This window comes from Dendrobates tinctorius, unplaced genomic scaffold, assembly GCF_039654945.1.
Source record: "Dendrobates tinctorius isolate UK_male_01 unplaced genomic scaffold, ASM3965494v1 ptg000037l, whole genome shotgun sequence".
In the NCBI taxonomy this organism is placed as follows: Eukaryota; Metazoa; Chordata; class Amphibia; order Anura; family Dendrobatidae; genus Dendrobates; species Dendrobates tinctorius.
The window spans coordinates 23560972-23582610 of NW_027361705.1; the positions used below are offsets into that span (position 1 = coordinate 23560972).

Sequence of the window (21639 nt, forward strand, 5' to 3'; positions counted from 1 at the left end):
CCAGCGATCCTGACACGTTGATATTGTTGTCGGGATCGCTGGTGAGTCGCTATGTGTGACGAGGCTCTTAGTCTCCAATGTCCCACTATAAGCCACTTAAGCCAATCCGCTTGCTGAGACAAGATACCCTATTTTTTCTACCCCTTACTTTTTGTATAGAAAGTATCCCATTTCTTAGGATTTATACAAATATCTTGATTGGCATTTCAGCTGGATCACTATTTCAGCATTGCTAAAGCAAGTACAACTTATCCTGGTTAGACGTTCACTTTAAGTATGAATCTGTGTTGAACGGCTGCCATCTCTGTCGCTGTTCAAACACTTGCTCTGACTTCACTTAGGAAAGCTCGACGTGTCCCTCGCCCATGTGACTGAAGGTCAGAACACCATATCTACAGGATATAAATCCTGGCATGGAGCCAATTAATAACACATTGTATTAATTGGTCCCTCTGTATTGGCTATGGATGAGTCCAGATGCTGTGGAATATTTCCATATTCAAATTCAATGCTTTTACACAGCAAAATCTGTATGTGTTATATGTGGTTTGTGCTGCAGATTTAAAAGCTTGTTAGAAAAAACAAAGATTATTATGTATCCAAAAAATAGCGAGTCTGGGGTACCAAATTCTTTCTCCACTTCCTATCCGTCATGGACTTTAACAGCATTACAGTCTGCTTCTCCCCAGTCTGATGCAATGATTGATGATCTATAGAAACCGCTTTCTGATTTTTTTTTTTTTTAATCTATTTTTTACTATCATTACGACTTCCAATACTGAAATGTTTCAGTGCGGATTCAGTTTCCAATGCGCACGTTTCAAGCCGGATAGAAGCAGCCATTGCGGCTGAACATAAGGACACGAAGGATTTCAAAAAAGTAAGTTCTCAGTGAAGGAAGAAAGTAATCCGATGTAAGTCTTGATTTATTAGAAGATGCCCATCGCCGCCGTGTCCATTTTGTAACCCCCGCTGGATATGTAATAGCAGGAGATTACTTGTTTGCTATGGAAAATGGTTTTGAATATGATCTAGTTTAAAGGGATTCCTCTTCTAATCCTAGTATTTAAAATCCCATTTTTAATTTCTCTGGGACATGACGCATTACTTTGCAACCCAAATGGCTGCCAGGACACTCAGGGAGACATATTGGGTCTTCCGATGTTGCATTACAAGTGTTTGGGACTTCGAGTAGAGAATGAGAATTAAATGATAGACTTAAGTTGTCATTTTGGGAATTCTTCTTTATCACATCTCTACTATCTCGTCAGTCACATAAACACAGATTGGAGTGACACCTCGCAGCGTGTGATCGAAACTGCGTTACATCAGGGGATACCGGATCCCTTTCCTTGTGTTAGGCCTGAGATAACCAATGATCAGACATCTGTTACCTTTCCTGTAGATAATTAAGTGGTGATACTGGGGACATTCCTGCTGCCCACCATCGGGTCAGTTTAGGTGTATCGTTGTTTTTTTTAATGCATACTGGGAACCATTTATCATTCTGTTTGCACCCAAAATTTTGCTCAATTTGTAACATTACTATGTTGTAAATGTGGCCACTAAATGAACCAATGCTTTATGCCATTTAATAAACCACTTTCTCTATCGTCTCATTGGGGGACACAGGAACCATGGGTGTATACTGCTGCCACTAGGAGGCTGACACTATGCACAGAAAAAGGTTAGCTCCTCCTCCGCAGCATACACCCCACCGACCGGCACTAATCTCGTCAGTTTAGCTTAGTGTCAGTAGGAGGTGGACACGGGTCTTTCATTAGACCCATATCTACCTCAGTGTGCGTCGTTTCTTTTCAGGTTTCCGGACGGATACAGAGTGAATGGTCACATCTGTAGTCCCACAAAGAGACTATGAGTACGGCGTGTACTGCTACCCTGTATCCTCATAGCTCTCGACAGCAGAACCAAGAGCCCCCTAACACGGATGCGTGTTAGGCGATCCAGACTGGTCCTCGTTCCCCGTCTCCCACCCACTCGCCCACCAGAGCCTGTCGGTTTGGAAGAGGCGCGGACATCCTTCTACACGATTCATGGACGCCACCTGGACAATGAAGGTACCTCTTCTTTCCCCAGGTTTTCCTCTCAGAAGGCAGAACAGAGAGAGGGTAAGTACGGGGCCCCTGAGTGGCATGGCTAGGAATCACGGCTCCTTTCAGCATGTAGCCCCGTGACAGCCTCTTTTCTCTCCCTGCCTCCCCCCCCGGCTGCACTTATCTTGTTCCATCTCTGCAGCTGGGCTTCATGCAGGGATCCAGTCGAGAGCGGTCGCCGCGGCAGTGCAGCGATGTCTCCGTGTCGGCCCGCGTTTCCCGGCGGCCGCCGCATTTACTCCAGGCCCCGGCTTAAAATGGGCCTTGTTCTGCGTCGCGGCCATGCCCCCCGCCTTCATCCTTAGGTGGGCTTCCCTCCCACCCGTTTTGAGCCCGCCCACCACTCTCTCCCTCCATGTTATGCGCCCCTGAGGTGGCGCACGGCCCGCCCACTCCTAGCCTGCCTATTGTCTGCGGGCGGCGCCATCTTCGGCCTTGACAGTGCGGTTAGCTCCGCCCATTCCTCCTCGGCCTCATCAGGAAAGCGCGCGCTTTTCTACCCTGCTCCTCTCAGGCTGCCTCCATTTTCTCAGCCTGTCAGCCGGACTCTGTTTCCTCTGCCTGCGGCCCTGCAGGTCCAGACGAGCTGTGCAGCATCTCTTGCTGGAAGTATCTACAGGACACCTGATGCGTGAGTAGCTTTGCACTGCAGACTGACACCCTCCTCTGATTCCTGTCCCCCAACCTTCCGGCACCTCTTCAGTGACTTTCCTTCATCATGTCTAACTCTAAGGCTGATCGTTCTTGTCCTCCTGCTTCCTCCACTTGCACTTTAGTCAAGTACTTTGCATGTTCATCTTGCAAACGCAAACTTCCCTCAGGTCAGTCCACTCCCCTCTGCCTCGACTGCAGCAATCCCATTGAGCCCGTCGCCCATGAGCCCCCTATTGCTCCACGTGAGAGTGAATCCCCCATTCCTGGGTGGGCTTCTTCTCTATCACAATCAGTGGCGGATCTCACCAGGGTGTCTCAGTCCCTAGTGGCCGTACTTGATTGCCCCTGGACACTTCTGCAGGATCTAGCAGGTCACAAGAGGCTCCATCTGAGCCAGCATTAGCAGCAAAAGGCCCTGGCAGGATCTCCTGCCGGAATCCTCTCCTCGCCCCATCTCACCACATAGTCCTTCCCAGCAGTCTCCTTCCCGTGCCTCCTCCCCCGAGTCAGGCGAAGCGTTCTCGGATGCGCCATCCAACGGGATTTTAGAGCTGGATTCGGACCATATCGCGGACATGAAGGTTATGGTACAGAACCTCATTGCAGCGATCAACCACACTTTCGAGATCACAGACTCCACTGCGAAATCCTCAGATCAAGAGGTTTCGTTCAGACGGGCAGAAGCACCTTCCAAAGTCTTCGCTTCTCACTCTGAGTTTGAGAAGCTCCTTACCAGGGAAAGAGAAAATCCGACCAGGCGCTTTCAAAGAGGGAAGCGTCTCGGCGTGCTGTATCCATTTTCTCAAGAGCTCACCGACAACTGGTCGGCTTCTCCCTCTGTGGACGCTCCTGTTTCCAGGGTATCTCACAACACGGTCATTCCAATCTCAGGTGTGGCATCTCTAAAGGATTCTAACAACAGGATCATAGAATCTTTAGCAAATTCAGCATTCGAAGGGGCTGCGACGGTGCTAAGTCCGGTTTTTGCTTCCACTTTGGTAGCAAAGGCCATAGCTACTTGGGCGGAGGATCTCCGCCAAGGCATTCTGGATAGAGCCCAGCCAGAGCGGCTGGCCGAGCTAGCCTACCAGATCTCCCATGCAGGTGAATATTTGGTCTCTGCCTCCTTAGATGCCGCGTCTTGTGCAGCTCAAGCGTCCAGCAACGTAGTTGCAATCCGGCGTACAATTTGGCTTAAGGCTTGGCAGGCGGATTTGTCATCAAAAAAGTCCCTTACCTGTCTGCCTTTTCAGGCAGCGCGTCTCTTCTGATCCCAGCTGAACCAGATTATTAAAGACGCCACTGGGGGCACAAGCTCTCTTCTCCCTCAGTCCAAACCTCGCAGACCCCCTCCAAGGCGTCAGTTTCGGCCCTTTTGATCTTTCCGTCGTGTCGCAACGACAGAACCTTTTTCCAACCAACAAAGGCCGCAAGCCCGCCAGGATAGGAAGAAGGTCTCCTTTAGGCCCACTCCCTCCTGGTGATCTCACTCCTCCCAAGGCAGATCCTCCAGGTCCAGACCTGGACGGTCCACATCGGCATGACTATCAACAAAGTCCCGAGGTGCCTTCCCAACTGGGCGGCCGACTCCTTTTCTTCAGAGATGTCTGGCTTGCCTTGGTGGAAGACGCTTGGGTCAGGGAAGTTGAATCCTCAAGATACAAGATAGAGTTCGCTTCTCGGCCCCGGGATCGCTTCTTCGAGTCCCGTCCTCTAAAAGACCCTGCCTTAGTTCCGGATTTCTTTGCATCCATCGCATCTCTTCTCAGTTCCGGGGTGATTGTGCCCGTTCCCGTAACAGAACGATTCACAGGGTTTTACTCAAACCTGTTTGTAGTGCCGAAAAAAGGCGGCGCGGTTCGGCCCATTCTGGATCTCAAATTACTGAACAAAAGGGTCCGCCTGCGACATTTTAGGATGGAGTCCCTTTGTTCAGTAATCGCTTCCATGGAGGTGCAGGAATTCATGTGCTAATAGACATTCAAGATGCTTATCTGCATGTCCCCATCTTTCCCGGGCATCAGAAGTTCCTGCGTTTCGCAATTCATCAGGACCACTTCCAGTTTGTCGCCCTGCTGTTTGGTCTCGCCACCGCGCCCAGAGTATTTACAAAGATCATGGCGGTGTTGATGGCCCTTTTGAGGATCAGAGGTCTAGTCCTCTTTCCGTACCTCGACGACAATCTAATCAAAGCTCCGTCTTTTCCGCAGGCTCTCGAAAGTCTGACCATCGTTGTCGACACCCTGTCCAGATTCGGGTGGCTCGTCAACAAAAGGAAGTCCTGCCTTGTTCTGACACAACGTCTTGTGTTTCTAGGCTTATTGTTCGACACCCGTCGATCGAGGTTCTCTCTCCCCGAAGAGAAGATGATCTCTCTACGACTGGATGTACGATCGCTGCAGAGCCCCCAGCTTCCATCTTTCCGGTCAGCCATGAGAGTCTTAGGAAAGATGGTGGCGACGGCCGAAGCGATTCCCTTTGCTCAATTCCACTCAAGACCGCTTCAACAGGCCATCCTGTCTCGGTGGAACAGGTCTGTCTTTTACCTGGATCGTCCAATTCACCTCTCGTCCCAGGTCAAACAGTCCCTCAATTGGTGGCTGACGTCACCTCTCATATCCCTAGGCCGGTCATTCCTTCCGATTCACTAGCAGATTGTGACAACGGACGCCAGCCTTCTCGGCTGGGATGCGGTGTTTCGCAATCGGACTGTTCAGGGTCGGTGGTCGACACAAGAGACATCTCTGCCGATCAACATCCTCGAGATACAGGCGATTTATCTGTCTCTTATTCACTGGGAAAGGCTTCTCAGGGGTCTGCCGATCCAGATTCAGACGGACAATGCCACAGCGGTGGCATACGTCAACCACCAAGGGGGGACACGGAGTCCCTCGGCACTAGCGGAAGTGTCCAGGATTCTCCACTGGGCAGAGGTATCAGTCCCAGCGATATCCGCGGTGCACATTCCCGGCGTGGACAACTGGGCCGCCGACTTTCTCAGCCGTGAGGGCCTCGCGGCGGGAGAGTGGTCCTTACATCCGGACGTCTTCCATCAGCTTTGCCGTCTGCTGGCGTCTCGCTTTAACAGGAAGGTCCCACAATTCATCTCCAGGGCCCAAGATCCTCTCGCATCGTCAATCTCGCGGACACCCCCTGGAAGCTTCCAGACAGATCAGATCTGCTGTCTCAGGGTCCAATCTGCCACCCCAATTCTCGGCCACTCAATTTAACGGCGTGGCTGTTGAAACCGCGGTTCTGAAACGGTCAGGTTTTTCGGATCGGGTTATTCACACCATGATCGGGGCTAGAAAGCCATCGTGTTCCAGAATTTATTATCGTACGTGGAAGGCCTATTTCACTTGGTGCGAGTCCAATGACATTCCGCCCATGTCCTTTTCACTTCCTTCTATCCTGGCGTTCCTCCAGGCAGGCCTAGACACGGGCCTTGCCCTCAGCTCTCTAAAGGGTCAAGTCTTGGCACTTTCCATTCTTTTCCAGAAGACGTTATCCTCCCAACCACAGGTCAAGACTTTTCTTCAGGGGGTGGCTCATGCAGCACCTCCGTATCGTGCTCCAGTGGATCCATGGGATCTCAATATGGTCCTAGAGGCTCTACAAGGTTCGCCCTTTGAACCTCTCAGGGAAGTTTCCCTATCCCTTCTCTCCTGGAAAGTAGCCTTTCTGGTAGCCATCACCTCCATCCGGTGTGTGTCTGAATTGGCAGCCCTTTCTTGTCGCCCTCCTTTCTTGGTGCTCAACCAGGATAATGTGGTTCTGCGGCCCCCGCCTTCCTAAGGTGGTGTCCACTTTCCACCTAAATGAGGATATTGTTCTTCCGTCCTTTTGTCTGGGTCCAATCCACCCTCTTGAGCGCTCCTTGAACAAGCTAGACCTGGTCAGGGCAGTGAAGGTCTACCTGGCTAGGACGGTTCCCTTGCGGAAGACAGACTCGCTTTTCGTCATTCCAGATGGTGCGCGGAAAGGTCAGCTGGCCTCCAAGGCTACTATTGCTCGCTGGATCAGATCGGCAATTTTGGAAGCCTACCGGGTCAAGCATCGAGTGCCCCCTCCTGGAATTAGAGCTCACTCTACCCGGGCAGTGGGTGCCTCTTGGGCGGTGCGCCACAGAGCTTCTGCGCTGCAGCTTTGCAAAGCTGCAACCTGGTCTTCGATCCACACGTTTGCCAAATTTTACAAGGTCCACACCTACGCTTCGGCGGACGCCAGCCTAGGCAGAAGGATCTTGCAGGCGGTGGTGGTGAGTTCTCAGACCTAATGGAAGTTTGCTTCTCCCTCCCCAGGGACTGCTTTTGGACGTCCCATGGTTCCTGTGTCCCCCAATGAGGCGATAGAGAAAACAGGATTTTGGTTGCTTCCCGGAAAATCTGTTTCTCTGAGCCTTCATTGGGGGACACAGCACTCTCCCATGTTCTGCAACTCCTGTTCTTGTTTTGTGTGTTGGTTACAGTTGAGTTGTCTGTTCTGTTTCACTCTATTTTGTTACTTGTCCTACTGCTTTCTCACTAACTGACGAGATTAGTGCCGGTCGATGGGGTGTATACTGCGGAGGAGGAGCTAACCTTTTTCTGTACATAGTGTCAGCCTCCTAGTGGCAGCAGCATACACCCATGGTTCCTGTGTCCCCCAATGAAGGCTCCGAGAAACAGATTTTACGGTAAGCAACCAAAAATCTTGTTATTTAGTACCTGCGCCAAAACTTTAAAATGACGTCGGGGACATGCTGATCAATTTGTCATGAAGTACAACATATTTATAATTTTATTTTTACAAGAAATCTTCCATTTTTCTAGACGGGTCATAGCTGTTTTTAAAAAATGCGTGAAACGAGTACATTAATGTTGCAGTTTTATTTTATAAGGTCACTAAAAGCCAAAATTTGCACAGATTTCACAAATAAAATGCAATAATTCAATCTTTGGAAAAGTTACGTTGGACAAAATTTACGCCAATGTATCCTTAAAGGGAATCTATCATCTCATTTTTGGCCTATGAGCTGAGGCCACCGCCATCAGGGGCTTATCTACAGTATTCTGCAATGCTGTAGATAAGCCCCCGATGTAACCTGAAAGATAAGAAAAGCGAGTTCGATTATACTCATCCCGGGGTCCGGTCCGATGTGTGTCGCGGTCTGGTCCGGCGCCTCCCATATTCTAGCGATCACGCCCTCCTTCTTCTGCTGCGGCTCCAGGGCAGGCGTACTATATCGGCACTGTTGAGGGCAGAGCAGAGTACTGCAGTGTGCAGGGAAAGGTCAGAGAGGTCCGGCGCCTGCGCACTGCAGTACTCTGCTCTGCCCTCAACAGGGCAGATATAGTACGCCCCACTGGAGCCGTGGCAGAAGTAAGATGGAGGACCGCGACACGCCAGGGTGAGTATAATCCAACTCGTTTTTCTTATCTTTCAGGTTACATCGGTGGCGTATCTACAGCATTACAGAATGCTGTCCAACATTCCAGTCCAACACCTGCAGCTCCCATTAATCAGCCGATGTCTGCTGCTGTCAGTATATGTAGTGGAGCACAGCAGATCTGGACATTATTTAGCGGTCGCTGCCAAGTCCTGCTGGTTGGCTCTTATTTAAGTGAATGACAGAATAATATTACTCGCTCCATTGCAGTGCTCCACTTTATACATTGCTGACATCTGTGGCAGATATCGGCTAATCAAGGGGGGTGTATAGTGTCGGATCCCAGTGGACTCGTATTAATAACTTATGCTGTGGATAGACCTCCTAAGGTTAGGTCATATTATGTGCGCTCCAAACAACCCCTTTAAGTAACAACAGTACCTAATAGCATTGATGTCATCTAGTAGTCATCTGCATATTGTGTTGTTCCAGCTGTATGAAGACTTGATGAGAGATAATGGACGTCTTCGCTCCCAGCTGCTAAACACCCAAAACTTGGTGAATGAGACCAAGGCCGAGTTGGAAAGAGCCAACCAGGTAAGAAGGGCGCCAACATTTTTGCATAACGGCCCGATAAAGCGCACGCTAGTTGTGCTTTGACCTAAGCGACTGTACAACTGCTAAATAAGACTATGGCCACTGTGATTCTGCATATGACTCTGGAAAATCCTTCTTCTTTCCTTCATTTGTAGCTTATAGTTTACGGATTTCTTTTTTTTTTTTTTTAGAGACAGGAAAGAAGTGTTGACAGATCCTTTCTGATTGATACAGAGAAGAAGGTAAGATGTGTGCTCAGACACAATTATAGAGGTCTCCCTGATGTTATGTGTAAAGGAGTAGTCCACATTAAGGAGGACCTGTCAAAAGTTGCCAGTTTTTGTTCGTAGGGTAATCCCACTACTCTCCTGATTGTGCTGTGTTTTTTGTGTTTTTTTTTTTAAATCAATCTACCACATGGTTCAGGAGATATGGACTTTTTTTTCCAGTGCTATTGTTGTTTTTTTTTTTTTTTTACTAAAGGGGCACAGCTCACAGAGTAATTATGTAGAGCAGCATAAAGACACGCCCCAGAGGATCCTGTGAGCCACGCCCACTTGTAAAGACCAGGCAAACTAGCTCTAAGTAAAAAGGTCTATATCTCTGGAAACATGGCGAATTTAAAAGAATAAAAAATAATGTAAGTCTATATAGAAACTCTCCTCCCAAACCAAACTCTGTAAGGGAACTCAGCAGGAAGTTTTCACATTCCCTGCAGTGCCACTATGGGTGAAATGAAGTACTGCACAGTTCATATTGAAATGGATGGGTTGTCTGCGAGATGTGAATGCACTCTGCATATTAGATATTTATCCTAAAAGCCCTGGACCCTTTTCTATTAGCTTTAAATAGCCCAAGAAGCTTTTCTAAGGACAAACCCTATAACAGTTTGGATTTTCTTATATCCATAGGAAAAGCTGATCTTGGAGCGTAGAGTATCTGAACTTCAGGACGAGCTGAAGGTAAGTGGATACGTCTGCCATGTGCAGGGTTCCAACCCAAATCTTTATCTTCAAATGTGTCTTGACCTTGTAGGGGGCATAGAGAGTAGAGTTTCAATATTTGCAGATGACACTAAACTCTGCAGGGTAATCAATACAGAGGAGGACAATTTTATATTACAGAAGGATTTATGTAAACTAGAAGCTTGGGCTGATAAATGGCAAATGAGCTTTAATGGGGATAAATGTAAGGTCATGCACTTGGGTAGAACGAACAAGATGTATAATTATGTGCTTAATGGTAAAACACTGGGCAAAACTGTCACTGAAAAAGACCTGGGTGTATGGGTGGACGACAAACTCACATTTAGTGGCCAGTGTCAGGCAGCTGCTGCAAAGGCAAATAAAATAATGGGATGCATTAAAAGAAGCATAGATGCTCATGAGGAGAACATAATTTTACCTCTATATAAGTCACTAGTGCGACCACACTTAGAATACTGTGTACAAGAAAGACATAGCTGAACTGGAGCGGGTGCAGAGGAGAGCGACCAAGGTTAGGGAACTGGGGGGTCTGCAATACCAAGACAGGTTATTACACTTGGGGTTATTTAGTTTGGAAAAACAAAGGCTTAAGGGTGATCTTATTACAATGTATAAATATATGCGGGGACAGTACAAAGACCTTTCTAATGATCTTTTTACTCTTAAACCTGTGACGGGGACAAGGGGGCATCCTCTACGTCTGGAGGAAAGAAGGTTTAATCATAATCACAGATGCGGATTCTTTACTGTAAGAGCTGTGAGACTTTGGAACTCTCTGCCATATGATGTTGTACTGAGTGATTCCCTACTAAAATTTAAGAAGGGACTGGATGCTTTTCTTGAAAAGTATAATATTACAGGGTATATACACTAGTTTCCTTGATAGGGCGTTGATCCAGGGAGCTAGTCTGATTGCCGTATGTGGAGTCGGGAAGGAATTTTTTTCCCCAGTGTGGAGCTTAGTGTTTGCCACATGGGGTTTTTTGCCTTCCTCTGGATCAACATGTTAGGGCAAGTTAGGATAGGATATGGGTTGAACTAGATGCACTTAAAGTCTTCCTTCATCCTTAAATACTACCATATATACTCGAGTATAAGCCGACCTGAGTATAAGCCGAGGCACCCAATTTTGCCATGGAAAACTGGATAAGCTTATTGACTCGAATATAAGCCAGGTATCCATTATCCCCTCATCCCTGTCCTGGTATGTGTGGCTCCCCCGGTTACTGTCCTGGTATGCATGGCTCACCCGTCCTGTCCTGGTATGCATGCCTCCCCGGTCCCTGTCATGGTATGCATGCCTCCCCAGTCCCTGTCATGGTATGCATGCCTCCCCGGTCCCTGTCATGGTATGCATGCCTCCCCGGTCCCTGTCATGGTATGCATGCCTCCCCGGTCCCTGTCATGGTATGCATGCCTCCCTGGTCCCTGTCATTGTATGCATGCCTCCCCGGTCCCTGTCATTGTATGCATGCCTCCCCGGTCCCTGTCATTGTATGCATGCCTCCCCGGTCCCTGTCATTGTATGCATGCCTCCCCGGTCCCTGTCATTGTATGCATGCCTCCCCGGTCCCTGTCATTGTATGCATGCCTCCCCGGTCCCTGTCATTGTATGCATGCCTCCCCGGTCCCTGTCATTGTATGCATGCCTCCCCGGTCCCTGTCATTGTATGCATGCCTCCCCGGTCCCTGTCATTGTATGCATGCCTCCCCGGTCCCTGTCATTGTATGCATGCCTCCCCGGTCCCTGTCATTGTATGCATGCCTCCCCGGTCCCTGTCATTGCATGCATGCCTCCCCGGTCCCTGTCATTGCATGCATGCATGCCTTCCCGGTCCCTGTCATTGCATGCATGGCTCCCCGGTCCCTGTCATTGCATGCATGGCTCCCCGGTCCCTGTCCTGCTATGCATGGCTCCCCGGTACTTTTCCTGCTGTACATGGCTCCCCAGTCCTGGTATGCTCCTTATCCTCTATCCTAACTACCCACCAGCGTGCCCTCACAGCATCTCCATGGTTCCGGCTTCCAGCAGCTCTTGCGGCGCGATCACGTGGCGCCGCTCATTAAGGTAATGAATATGAGCTCCATGCCTATGGGAGTGGAGACGCGTGTATATTCATTACCTTAATGGGCAGTGCCACAAGATCGCGCCTGAAGAGCTGATGGAAGCTGGAACCTTGGAGATGCTGTGAAGATGCCAAGGCCACTGAGATGCTACGAGGGCATGCTAGTGTGTGGGTAGGATGTCTTGTGGAAGCTGGTGGCTGTCACTATGTGCTGCTATAAAAGAAATGAATATTCATTTCTCTTTAGCAGCGGGCACAGTTACAGCTGCTGGCTCCTTCCTCTGTCACCCGCTGCTCCGCCGCTCTCCCTCCCCTGCTGGCTTCTGGGACAATGACTAGTGTATAAGCCGAGGAGGGCATTTTCAGCACAAAAAAAAGTGCTGAAAAACTCAGCTTATACACAAGTATATGTTCGGTATGTTACTATGTTGTGTGTAATAATTGCTCCTGCTGATTCCTCAAAGGTAATTCTGCCTTAATTTTAAAAGCTTTTTAGGAAAGAGTAGTGCTATATGTACATATACATTTGCCCATATGTTTGGATGTAAAACTATCAGGTATCACTTCTAGACAACAGTTATTTGTTGTTTTTCTGGAATGCCTGCATAGACTATTAGTCATTTGGTATGGAAAGCAGGAGCTTCTTAGCCCCCTTTTAATGGAGTGTTATAAAGGGTAGCAGAAGATCAGAAAAACATGACTGCATCCTTCCAAACACAGCACCACACCTGTCCACTGGTAATGTCTGGTATTTTTGTTGAACGCTATTTATTTCAATAGACCTAAGTTGCAATACAAGATGCAACTCATGGACAAGTGTAGCACCAATGAATAATGTGCACATGACGAAGGAAAGAGCGAGAAAGTCATTACTAAATTGATTCACAGGACACCAGTTCAGAAGCCACATTGGTAGTCTGTGGCCAGTAGAAGAGAGCCCTGCGGCACCCCCTCTTACCTAGCACCTCTTGTAATTAGTAGATCCAAAGTGATGTTATGCATGCGTTGCGATGGGACTAAAATTCAGAAGAGGCGCCGGGGATTATGACACGTACAAGGTGGTTTGTATGGCTCTTGCAAATAGATCATCTCTAGTAATTGGTGGAGGAATCGATGGTTTTCACAGACCATGGAGGAATCCATGTTTTGTGCGAACTATGGGACGAATGAATGGTTTGGACGCACCATGGAGGAAGAGATGGTTTAAGCGCACCGTGGACGAAGGGATGGTTTGGGCGCACTATGGAGGAATAGATGGTTTGCGCGCACCATGGAGGAAAGGATGGTTTGCGCGCGCCATGGAGGAATGGATGGTTTGTGCGCACCATGGAGGAATGGATGGTTTGCGCGTACCATGGAGGAATGGATGGTTTGCGCGTACCATGGAGGAAAGGATGGTTTGCGTGTACCGTAGAGGAATGGATGGTTTGCGCGCACCATGGAGGAAAGGATTGTTTGCGCGTACCATGGCGGAATGGATGGTTTGTGCGCACCATGGAGGAAAGGATGGTTTGCTCGCACCATGGCGGAAAGGATGTTTTGCGTGTACTATGAGGGAAAGGATGGTTTGCATGCACCATGGAGGAAAGGATGGTTTGCGTGTACCATGGAGGAATGGATGGTTTGCGTGTACCATGGAGGAATGGATGGTTTGCTCGCACCATGGAGGAAAGGATGTTTTGCGTGTACTATGAGGGAAAGGATGGTTTGCATGCACCATGGAGGAAAGGATGGTTTGCGTGTACCATGGAGGAATGGATGGTTTGCGTGTACCATGGAGGAATGGATGGTTTGTGCGCACCATGGAGGAAATTATGGTTTGTGCACACCATGGAGGAAAGGATGGTTTGCGTGCACCATGGAGGAATGGAGAAATCAATGGTTTGTGCACAGCATATGTTATGTTATTTTCTAATGATATATCTACCTTTCTCGCTTCTCACTTTTTTCTTCTTGTTCCCATAGGTTCTTGGGGATTTGAAAGCTGATAACAAACGCTTGAAAGATGAGAATGGAGCCTTAATCCGAGTTATTAGTAAGCTATCCAAATAGCAGAGCTGCCTCAGGACCTGCTCCATGTTACCTGCTCTCCCTCCAGTCACCCCGTTGGGACAGACTAGGTGGACATAGTTAGAATATCACAGGGAGTCGGAAATTAACGGCTGTTTAATCAGCCTCCCCTACGTACTACCACTTCACTCGTTTTCCACGCAGCCACCCCTGAGACTGTCTGTCTGGGAATTATCACTTACGAGGCCACTTTACAATTTGAGTGCATTGCTATGGAAGGTCAAGACCACCTACAAAGATTGGAGTTGTTGTTTGTGTACATACGAAGTTTCCAGTCTTGTTTTGATTTTTGGCTGAAAGAATGATCGTCTTCAGGGTGAATTAAAAGCTGTATCTTCAGTGCAGCTCGAGTCCTGGCACTTTTCTAGAACACATTTTCTACAGTCTTAGTTGGGCACAAGAATCGAACCACATTATGTCCATCTCCCAAGATGTTCCTCACTATTTGGCATAACCACCAGAGACCTTCAGCTACAGACCATTAAGTGATGGTATAAAAGACAAACATCAACCCCATGGTGTCATACTTCCAGTCCCTCGTTCCTTGACCTCGTGGAGCACGGTGGATTATTTGAGAGGAATACAGACCCTGGTGTTTGGGGGTGGCTGCTGTACATGTCCTGACCACTGCGAATCCTACCCCTTGTGTCCTCTGCAAGATATTCACAGGACTGAGATATGAGCGGGGTGAGCAACACTTGACCATCCAGATCCATCGTTTGGAAAGAGCACAACTCTATAGGATCATGTTTTGTTTTGGTTTGTTGATCCCTTGTGGGTTTTTTTTCTCCTCTTTTCTTATGCAACGTATGTCACTTTGTTGAGAGCTGCGGGTATGGGTAGGTAACACCGTATGTTCTGTTTCATGAGCACAGTTTAAACACTAAACTCTGATGCGTTATTTTCCCCCCACTTTTGATAGTTTTTTTTTTTTATTGTTTTATCAGGGAGAGAAGATTTTATTTATTATGACTTTTTTTTTGTTGTGTGGCAGTGGTCATTTTTCATTCCATTGATGGATATTTCAATATAAATCCCGTCCTACTGGCTGCTATAAGACATTCATGGAGAACTTCAGTCATCACACAATGTTACTGAAAACTACCCAATAGGACACCAGTGTTATATGACTTGAATATGCAAGTATAAAAAATGGCACTTCTATTCCACCCCGGGTAGAGTAAGCCCATTAAAAAATCGGCACTGTAAAAAAAAAAAAAAAATGTCCTGAAGATAACGGTCGCTATCTGCTGCAATGTAGAAACTGTGCTATAACACCAAACCTCTACAACTTAGGAGCCCAAACAAAATACCATTTTTTTTCTAAAGAGGAAATCCAATTAAATCAAGTTATCACCTGTCTACAAGTGATGGATGATAATTTGCTGATTGGACCAAATGAGCAGATCTGAGAACTTTTATGCCCTTTAGGAGATGGCGCCAAAGGTGCGACGCTCAACGACCACTCCATTCCTTCCCAAAGGGGCCCATAGGCAATGAATGGAGCTCAGGTCGCACACTTCTGCTTAATTGTAACGGGGGGTATAAAAGTGCACCCTTCTGCCAATTGGTGCCGGATCCAGCAGTCAGGACACCCATAACCAACCTGGTCTGTGGAAGGGTAATACCTTGTTTTAACCGTATATCCCCTTTAAGCAAGAAGCAAGGCTGAGCTTTTTTCATGTCCGAGACTAAAGCAGACCAGAATGTTTGAGCCTGGCCTTTCTAATCTAATAAGGGGGCCTGGGCTTAGCAGAAGGAAGTTTTCAAAAAATAGTAAAAAGTATTTGTGTCGTCGTTTTTACTAAATTGCACAATTCTAAACTAATATTAATGGTAGTGCCAATACACGAGGATGAAATGTTAGCGCCGTCCTCTGCTGGGGGGACATTGAGCTGACGGACAAGCTAAAAATATGGGGTTAACCATAGCAAGTCATTATTCTACTGTCCAGAAACGGCAAAAGTACATCTGGATGCGATGACATTTTTTTCTTGTAATTTTTAACCTGTGATCTTCCTGTACGTTCTGTGCCAAACAACAAGTATTACTGGCTTTTTTTTCTGGGTTGCTCAATTTCTGAGCCTGCGTTCTTATCTTCAATCCCACCATTAACTAAACCAGAGATCAGAGAGGCCCCCCCCCCCCTTTATAATGTGCCCCATGGGCGATCAGTCCCCCACTCTGGATCTCAGTGCTCTTATTAAGCAGCACCACATTTTGGCTCATAGATGGCCTTTTTTTATGTTGTCCTCCTTGACCATGTCCTCCTTTGTGATGTCCATGTGCTATCCTTGGGCATATGGAGTTGTCGTTCTCCTAAAATAACCTTTTTGAATTCCGAATATATTTTACCAAGTCTGAATGTAAGACCGTACACTGTCCTGGATAGAAGATGTCCCTACACGGCAGACATAAAACGAAGGAAAGGATTATATTGTGACGGAGTCCATACACATTCTCAATCGGTCAGCCGAAAAAGCCGCAATGTTGGCCACTATAGTCTGTGATGTATTTTGGGCAATTGTTCATTTTCATCTATGTGGTATTGGGGTTGTTAAGGGGTGTGTATACAGTAATGCCTGTATGCCATATATGATAAAATACTGCCCAAATTTGTGGTCTCCAGGGTAAGGTTCACTGCTAAACCTTCTTTCATGAGAAGACTCCCAGCCCAAAGTTTATAAAGTCAGCGGCTGTCAGTCCTGCTACATGTATACTCGGCTTGGCTGAGATTGCATGTTAATTCCAGTGGAGGAATGAGGCTGGAAAGAATGCCAGACAGCTCCGCTTCCACTTGCCTTGAGGTATCTGACTGAAAAGTAATCAAACATGGCAATTTTCTCCCTGCTTAGTCCCCATGGATCCGCTGTTTTGCAGCTCCCCATACTGATTATATCATGCAGGCAGCTTGAGAAATTAGTCTTTCTTAGGGCGCAGTCAGGCGGCTGTATAAATCTGACCAAGATCGGATCGCAGTGCACGGACTGGCCGGCGGCTCTATGGACCAGAGCGTTGCGTACGTCTATGCAGCTGCACAATTGGGTCGGGAGAGCCACCGGCCAGTCTGTGCACTGCGATTCAATCTCGGTCTGATCTTTTGATCCTCTCTTGTCCCAGGACATCAGCCATGCGTTTCCATTCCTTTTCACTTTTTTGGTGTCTGGCCGTTAGACAACTGGCTGCAGCAGGAGCCTTCCCCCTTGATCTGCCTGGAGTAGGACAAAAAAATGAAGCCTCATGCCTTAGTCAAATCCTAGTCCTTCTCAGTCCTTCCTTTCAAAGAATGGAACAGATCAGATGGATTAACCCTTGTGCTGTCTGCAGAATTTCTGCAAGACTGTGGCCGGTTTCCCACGTCATTTATTTTTTTTCTACTTGACAAACGTTCCTTGCTTTTTTCCGAGTGCTAGGCCAATTTTTTGTGACTGTCTCAATTTTTAGACTCTGTTGCATCCGTTATTCTGGTACGAAGAATGACATTTCTTCGCTTCTCCTACTCATTAAAAAGTAAAATATAGACACCACTTGGATAACATCCATATACTATCTTTTTTTTTTTTTGTGTGAGGCTGTTGATTTATATTTGTGAGTTTGATCTGCAACACAGATCAAAATAGAACATCTTAGGCACTGATTCATCAAAGTCTTTATACCAAAAAAGTGGCGTAAAAGTTTTCTAAAGTTATAACATTTTGCCGCAACAAAAGCTCTTTAAAAAATGTTGTGACTTGTGGCACGACACATTTCACAACAATTTCTCCAAGGATATGGGCAGATCTGGAGCGTGAGGCCACGGCCCGTCTAATTCATGATGAGCTGTGACGTTCTGGACTCAGGTCCCTGACTGGCATACGATTTCTGGCATAGCGCATGCCACTCATCAGACGCACCAGATTCATGGAGATCACCCAGCTTGATGAATCGAGGGCTTACATTTTTTACGTTTTTCTTGCCGATCATCCCATAACAAAAAAAGGACACGTGAAAAGGCACATTGACTGTAATGGGTCAGTAATCTATAAAAAATACTGGATGGCACATGTACCAAAAAAATGATGCTTAAAACCTGCCTAAATTGCTTGCAGAAAATCTCAGACTGCCCAACAGTGGAGGAAAAGTAATCTGTATGTAGGTTTGGAGGAGGAATATGGCACTAGAAGAGTTTGCACTCCTTTAATATATCGCTCAGCGAATTAGCACCCTTCCCCCATCCCTGTTATATGTTGTCATCCCGTCTTTCCTAAGACCCTAATTTTTTAAGATGCAACGTGGGCACCGTTTTGGTAGAGCCTGTGACAAAGCAGAATCTGTCCCTGCTCTCAAACTACAGAGGGAGAGATTTTTTTTTTTTCCCAAGCTGCGGCAGGAAGCAGTACAGTGAGAAAAAGCAGGAGGCCGAATCCTAACAAATTTCCTGGCGTTCCCCCAAGTGAGCCGCCCGACACTGTAAGCACAGGCCCTTTATAGAGGACATGAAACGCATGTTGCCCCCATTACCTCTCCAGTCTTCTGTGAAACCTTACCCCCTGCATCCCCCTCCTCCTCCATCCGTGTGCACCCCGTCTACTTTTTCCCTGTGGGTTTTTTTTTTTTTTTCACTCACGTGTTATTAATATTTTTGTGCAATATATTATATTTATAAATGGTTTTACCGAACACTGCGTTCCTTCATGCTGCAGTTACTGCCTTTTTGCTTTGATATTGTTTATATAATTTATAAATGCACTGTTTTTTATTTTTCGAAAGCACTAATTTGTGTGTTTTTTTTCCCATTTGTCAATGGTCCGACTAGTAGACCTGTCTCTGTGTGTCCATGCCCTATTGTGTCACCAGCAGGAATTGGCAAACTGGGCGTCTCCGTCTGCGGGTGCATATAGCATATGTATCAGCAGGTGGAGTCCGCAGCGCTGCCCTGTATCGGGCTCATAGACCTGAGCTTCTGGTTCCTCATTCCCATTCCATTAATATCCCAGTGTGTACGTTTGTCCTTCTCTACAGCCGTGTGTGTCTTACCGGTGACGGGATATCTTCCCATCACACCAAACATACAAATAAACTCACTTTGAAACATGCGTCTTGCTACCTGAGTTACTTTTTATATCATTAGTACATGATGTGGGAAGGATGAGAATATATTCGGCTTCCTAAACGGGTTGTCTAACTGTTAAAGGGTTATGCCCACTTCGTTCCAAATGTATATTGCCGGATAGTGCTTGAAAAAACAAACACTTTTGCGATTTACTGCTTGTTAAAATTTTCAGCCGTTCTTGAGATATTACAATTTTTTTTTTTATCGCTTGTTGCCTAGGAGACCGACCACCGCTTTTGTCTACTTTGGAGGCGCCGTGCTGAAGCTGGCATGGGAATAGGAGGTAACAGCGCGCTCCAGCCATCCTCTCCAGCTTCATAACAGTGTTTAATAGAAAAGACTTTGCAAGCACAGTGCACATTCTGCTGTCTAGCAGCGGTGGTCGGTCTCCAAGGCAACAAGAAGTTTTAAAACTTCAATAATGGCTGAAAATTTTAATAAGCAGCAAGCTGCAAAATTACTTGCAGTAGCACTATCCGACAACACACATTTATGAAGATTGGAATAACCCTTTAAATATTATATTAACTGTATAGATCATAAAAAAAATGAAGAATGTTTGCCATTTACTTGCTCTTTAAAAATATGATCCAATGAAGTGTTGTAGCTTTTGCATAGTATGGTGCCACATGGGGTTTAAAGTGTATAATGCTGTGCACGTCCATCTAGTGAACAAATGCTTGTGGACATGCAGAATAAACCCCCCCCCCAAGCCAGGCCTCTGCATAATAATCTTCTGTTCACTATAAATGGCTTTAGCCCTGCCTTCCAGGGAGGGAATAGAGACTGCAGTGACATGCCAGTGGAGATGAGACTCCTCTAGGGGTAGTAAAAAGGGAATATATTTTTAGCTGCCAGAGGGGGAAGGAGACTTATTCTCTCCAAGTAGTGCCCTAACAGCGCATACTATCAACAACTCCAAGGGGTCAAGCAAAAATTATTAAATGGACATATTTTTGTGCAGGAAACAGTAAAAATAAAAATTGTAGCCCTGCACAAAGGCTGGTGTTTTTTTCTCTGTTCGAAGTTGCTTAGTTGGGTCAGCTTTTTGAGCGAATGTTCTGAATGTTTTTCAGAACTGGTTTAGAAAATCCCCAGGCAACAGAAAAATCTGTCACTTTTACAGAAGGCATGAGAATACTTGTGGGGTTCCTCAGCAGATGACATTTGAGGAGTTTTCCAATTGTAGGAAGCCTGAGAATTACTGCCATAGACTGTCATGACACAAAATGAGTTTTCTGATTAATCTGTAGGGCAACATAACGTGTAAGGGTACGTTCATGTTGCTTTTTTGCCACAAAAAAGAAAGCGGAGCGTTTTACAATACAAGAAAAGTGAAGAAGACTTGCAGGTGGCTCAGTTATTGCAGTCCATACTCGGACAGTGACTGTTGGAAGTGTGAAATGTGCATGGTTTCAACTTATTTATGTTTGTATACTTCTCTTCAGGTCATGTGATCTTATTGTAGCCCCTTTCTGGGGAATTCCATGGGTTTAAGCTCTCTTTACGAGTTACTCTCTCAATCACCAAGTCATGCTGTATGATGAAATTAAAAACTCCTATCACAGGTACTGATGATGATTTGACAGCGCCTGTCACACAGTTTATAATGTAAAAAATGACAGTTCAGCCTACCTGATGGTATAATATTTTAGTTTATTTAGGAGGGAAGGATAATTGCAGTGTTACCACAGCAAGGAGAGATGGTACGGACTATAGCGGCCCATGTAGCTTCGCTCATACATTATGGGATTTTATAGCAAAACATAAAGGAATAAAATGCCGGATGGAATCTGTGAATCAAGATGGAGTCTGAAGAGCTGAAAGAAGAGGCTGTAATGGGATGTGCAAAAAAATATTTATTTCATATTTTCATCTGCTTTAATGTGAACCGAGTGGGTCAGAAACCACTGTAAAAGGTGGATGCTATCACACAGAATATCAAATACTGTAGATGTTCAAGGAAAAGTTCCTAAATGTATTACATGAACTTTAAAGCCGAAAGTCAACTATTCTTCATCGGTGGGACAGACATTTCTTCCAGCACAATTACAGCCATATATTCCGTAAGGACTCATTCACACTGGGGTATTGATATCACAGATTCGGATTAATTCTGTTTTTGTTTTTCATTTAAAAAAAAAACAGTCAATACACTTAAAATATATGTATTTTTTTCAATATGTATTTATATAGTTACAACTTTTGAGCCTAAAGAAGTCAATGGGTTGAATTTAAAAACCCATGTTCTGTGCTTAAATACAGCACAGTGATAAAAGCATATGAGGCATCAAATTTTCAGCCATTTTTTGGTCCATGTCTGTTTTTTACCATGAATGTAGCATGTTTTTCTCATGCAGCACATCATAAAATTTTCAAACCTCTCCAATTTGCTAGTAAAAAAAAGACCGCTTGGATGGGACACAGAGGGCGTCCAAGTGCGATCAACAAATTTAATCCACATATTGGATAAAAAATGGACATGTCTCAACTTGCTTTGCTTCTCAAACTTTCCCATTCAAGTAAATCGGTCTGTAACAAAAAAAAAAAAAAAGGACAGCACCTATGTGTCATCCAAGTGATGTCACATTCTTACTGTTTAAAGGGAATTTGTCACCAGGATTTTGTTACATCATCTGAGAGCAGTATAATGTGGGGTCAGAGACCCTGATTCCAGTGATGTATCATTTAG

General features: G+C 46.1%; 1 protein-coding gene across 3 annotated transcripts in view; it reads left to right on the forward strand.

Moving 5' to 3' along the window:
- The window catches only part of LOC141088051 (protein phosphatase 1 regulatory subunit 12A-like), a 40158-nt gene extending 21228 nt beyond the window's left edge, over window positions 1-18930 (forward strand). For 2 of the 3 annotated variants that reach the window (XM_073573923.1, XM_073573922.1), the window contains exons 20-24: window positions 793-880; window positions 8629-8733; window positions 8925-8975; window positions 9645-9695; window positions 13751-18930. In XM_073573923.1, the coding sequence (XP_073430024.1) occupies window positions 793-880; window positions 8629-8733; window positions 8925-8975; window positions 9645-9695; window positions 13751-13837 (382 nt within the window). In that variant the 3' untranslated portion in view covers window positions 13838-18930. Of the gene's footprint in view, window positions 1-792; window positions 881-8628; window positions 8734-8924; window positions 8976-9644; window positions 9696-13750 lie in introns of those variants that run through there. The other variant, XM_073573924.1, reaches the window with a different exon arrangement.
- Window positions 18931-21639: the final 2709 nt, after the last annotated feature.